This window comes from Astatotilapia calliptera, chromosome 19 (assembly GCF_964374335.1).
Source record: "Astatotilapia calliptera chromosome 19, fAstCal68.1, whole genome shotgun sequence".
NCBI classification, from domain to species: domain Eukaryota; kingdom Metazoa; phylum Chordata; class Actinopteri; order Cichliformes; family Cichlidae; genus Astatotilapia; species Astatotilapia calliptera.
In genome coordinates, this window is record NC_137440.1 from 4,089,435 (window position 1) to 4,093,924 (window position 4,490).

Sequence of the window (4,490 nt, forward strand, 5' to 3'; positions counted from 1 at the left end):
TGCCCTCCGGATCCCCTCTCCTCTGTTTATTTTCCCGGGATGTAAACAGTTTTGGAGACGCCGAAGGGGCAAATATTTGAATCGGAGGAGTGTAAATATGAGGAGCGGCGGGGATTTGGGTTTACGCATGCACGGTGTGTGTTTTCCAGCTATGGTTTTTTGGTTTAGGTGGGGGAGAGAGTGTGAGAGGGGAGGGATGAGGGGAAGGCACACGAATGTTGATAAGGGTGAGTGTGTTTTCTACGCTGTAAAAAGTGTCCGATTTGGCGGCGTAAAAAGGCTCTAAAGTTTCATTTTCTCTATAAAAAAAATGTCAGGTGAATAAACGAGTGGGTTTTAAAAAATCTCAATTTTTTTATTCGAGTTTAATCCGTTTACAGTTCAAGGGTATGATTTCGCAGATGAGATTAATACGAGGACAGGGAGCACGAGTTTGAAGAAGAATAGTCTAACATCCAACGAAAATTTCGAAGCAAACGATTCGCTTTGGAAACCATAAAAACAGACTAGTTCCTGTCGCAGTTCGATGTTCATTTTGATCAAATTTCGATTCGTTAGGACAGAAACCATGAAATGTATCGGGAAGGTGGGCATTTTTTGCAGCGTGCAAGGCATTGGTGGATGTGTGTGTTTCCCTGTGCGTCATGATTGGCTGAAAGCGCAGAGGACGCCTTAATATTTAATACTAATGTTCCCCTGGTTGGCTGAGGACTGGAAAGGTCCAACCAATGTTTTTTTACTTGCTTTAGTGGCTGTGGCTCCCTAATTAATTGCAGCTATCTGTCTCCTATCGATGTGTGTGTACATGTGTGTTGTGTGTGTGTTTCCTTTTTTCTCCCCAAACCGAACATGAAATAGTTTGTTGGGCTATACTTTCTTTCTTCCTATCTATCCCCCCTTCCTTCCTTCCCGTCCTGGTTCGCAGGCAGAGACAGGACAGATTGAAACCCAGCTGTGATCGTCGCTTTTGGTCGTTGCCATTTTCCCCCCTTATTGCCCGGTGATGTTGGATATGGGAGAGCGCAAAGAGGTGAAAATGATTCCTAAATCGTCGTTTAGTATAAACAGTTTGGTGCCCGAGGCCGTTCAAAGCGACAACAACAATCACCAGAACCAGCATCACCACCAAAACCACCTTCACCACCACCACCAGAACCACCACCACCGGCCCGGCGCCGCGGACGAAGCCGAGCAGAAAGCTCCTCTTCCCGTCGCGCAGCCGGACGTTAAGGCGGACTCTAAAAGTGACTCCTCGAGACAGGAGAGCTGCCCGGACGAGAAGGAGAAGCAGGAAGAGAAAAAGGACGCAAAGGACGGAGACGGCGGCGCTGGAGGGAAGGACGGAGAGAAGAAAAGCGGCAAGTATGAAAAACCTCCTTTTAGTTATAACGCTTTGATAATGATGGCCATCAGACAGAGTCCGGAGAAGCGGCTCACTCTGAACGGCATTTATGAATTCATCATGAAAAACTTCCCGTACTACCGGGAGAACAAACAGGGCTGGCAGAATTCCATCCGACACAATCTCAGCCTCAATAAATGCTTCGTCAAGGTGCCGCGGCACTACGACGACCCGGGCAAGGGGAACTACTGGATGCTGGACCCTAGCAGCGACGACGTTTTCATCGGCGGCACTACCGGGAAACTCCGACGGAGGTCCACCACGTCCCGAGCCAAGCTGGCCTTCAAGCGGGGTGCTCGGCTGACCTCTGGGCTGACCTTCATGGACCGAGCCGGCTCCTTGTACTGGCCCATGTCCCCCTTCCTCTCTCTACACCACCCGCGGGCAGGCGGCGCCCTCGGCTACAACGGGACCTCATCGGGATACCCGGGTCATCCCATGTCCTACAGCACCATGCTCACCCAGAACATGAGCAACAACCACTCGTCATTCCCATCCTCCAACGGGCTCAGCATGGACCGGCTGGTCGGGGGGGATCTCCCCTACGCGACGCACCACCTGACAGCGGCGGCCCTGGCGGCCTCGGCGGTACCCTGCGGCCTCTCCGTGCCTTGCTCCGGGGCCACTTACTCCCTGAACCCCTGCTCGGTGAATCTACTGGCCGGACAGACCAGTTACTTTTTCCCTCATGTCCCACACCCGTCCATGACCACGCAGTCCGGCGGCAGCGGCGGCACCTTGCAGGCCGCCCGGGCTTCGGCCTCCAATTCCCCGCAGGCTCCGTCCTCCTCCTCGCTGCCCTGTGACTCTCTTAGGCCCGCTCTGTCCGGCTCTCTGCCGGCCTTCTCCTCAGGACTTTCCGGGGGGTTGTCTGACTATTTTACGCATCAGAACCAGAGTTCAACCTCCAACCCGCTTATACACTAACACCCCAAACCCTCACCCCCAGCCTCACCCCTCCACTTTATCCCACCTCACCTCTCCATCCATGCATCCATCCCCTCATTCTGCCCTGAAGGAGTGAGAATCTTTAAGTGACTGGAACTGTAAGTTGAACATTTTACACTGAACATTTACATTGTACAAAAAATGACAAAATTATTATAAACTACCTACTATAGAAAAAAGAGAAGAGGCTTAAAACTGCAAAACAAAAAAGAGCAGCACTGAGAAACTAACAGAAAGCAGCCCTGAAGTTTCCAGGTATTTTTTATTATTATTATTATTATTATTATCTTAATTGTTATTATTATTATTATTATTGTTATTATTATTATTATTGCTTCTTCTTCTGCTCCATCTTCTCCAGCAGTTTTAATTTTTGTGTACATAATGTCTGTTCCTATAAGTGTCCGGGGTTTGTCTCTGTATAGTACTGTCAGTCAGCGACGTGCAATGTGATCTGAGATAAAAAAACAAAACAAAACAAACAAAAACACAAAAAACAGAGAGCGTGAGGAGAGCTGCAGGCTGATTTTTTCTGTTATTATTATTGGAGGAGGTATTACTTTTATAGAATATGTATTTAAAATAGTTTCGTCTAATTTTAAGATTTAAAAAGGTAAAATAATAATAATATCTCTGATAGCCTGTTTTGCCCGCATTTTTGCAGTATTATAAGTATCATGCGGGGTTGAAGAAAAGCGGCGGAGAGTGATTTTATTTTACAAAATTGAAACACATTTTTTATATATTTTTTTTATTTTTTTGTTTCTAGCGACTCTGCCTCCCGCAGTTTAAAGTCCCGAGACTGTTTCTCCACTCGTTTAATTTCCCAGTTGAAAACTGCTAATGTACTTTCTATAGACCAAAGAATCGGTTTTTTAGGATTTTTAGAGTCAGTATTCAGCTGCATAACACTACAGGCCTAATGTGGAAAGAATTAAGGACTGAATGAATGGATGGGAGAAGGTGTGGATGACGGAGTGAATGATGCCTCCCTCACTGCAGAAAATATCCATTTAAACGAGATTTATATTGCTTTTTTGCAGTCTTTTTAAATTAGCTGAAACGTAAATGGAGTTTGGTGGCGCCGATTTTTTTCAGCGTCATCAGCGAAGGATTGTTAGTGCTGCTGGAGAGATTTTTTTTGCCTCCTGTTGCCTGTTTTTTTTTAAACCTTTTGAATTTAACTGCTCGTGCTATAGAAAATTCAGATTTCAAGGCTGAATATTGAGCACAAATTTCTCGTTTTGCTGATGGATATTTTCCGCAGTGCAACCTGTGATGTGCTTTCTTTGACTGTAAACGTGATCGCCGATAAAAACGGACGTTCACGCTTCTTTTCCTTTTATTTACTTTTTGTATTATTAGTAAAAAAAAAAAGCGAGCGAGAGAGAAATGTCTATTTGTAAGTTGAATGTGGGCTTTTGCTTTTCTGTTTTTCTATAAAAGGAGGAACGATGTAAAAACCCGTTTGTTTGACAAGAAAAAAAATGCCTCATTATCTAATACTACTTGGAATGATTGTCCTTTAATTGTCGTCTCTAAAAAAATTTTCATGGTTGTGATACTATTGTGGTCTTATTCTTATTCCCGTGTTTGTCGCTTACAAAAGTTTAAAAAAAGAACAAAAAAAGAAAAAAATAATCATAAAAAATAAAAATAAAAGAATAGGTTACATTCATAACTAATGAAAATCCTTTTGTCTTTTTTTATTCCTGCCGTCCGTGTTTTCACTGATTTCACTGAAAAGCACAAAAATCAATTTAGGATTATTATTGTTCTTTTTTTTTTTTAACAGCAAAACCACCTTTTTTCTTCTTCTAGATTTTAACTTAAATTTTGGATTTTCTTAATCAGATTCTGAATTATGGTTTTATGGAGAGCAAACATCATTTGATTCATTTGTGGGCTAAGGTCGATATCCCACCTCATCCACACGAGTGTTTCCGTTTATGTTTTCCTGGAGTTTTAGTTGTTCTTGTTTACGCACACATCTGGGATTAAAAAAAAATTCAACCTGTGCGTTACAGCTTTTACACGTGCAGATTTATGCGCGTCTCGGTGAAAAAACTGTCAAATGATGCAACCGGAGGTCGCGTTAAGGCTGCTGAAGCCTGACTGACTGTGTGAGGGTCTTTTGGTG

The 4,490-nt window shown here is 44.0% G+C and overlaps 1 protein-coding gene across 1 annotated transcript; it reads left to right on the plus strand.

Annotated features, from left to right (window-relative positions):
• Window positions 1-339: 339 nt before the first annotated feature.
• On the plus strand, window positions 340-4,031 carry foxg1a (forkhead box G1a). The gene has a single exon (XM_026192727.2). The coding sequence runs from the start codon at window positions 1,004-1,006 to the stop codon at window positions 2,327-2,329; it is 1,326 nt and encodes a 441-aa protein (XP_026048512.1). The 5' UTR covers window positions 340-1,003; the 3' UTR covers window positions 2,330-4,031.
• The last annotated feature ends 459 nt before the right edge of the window (window positions 4,032-4,490 follow it).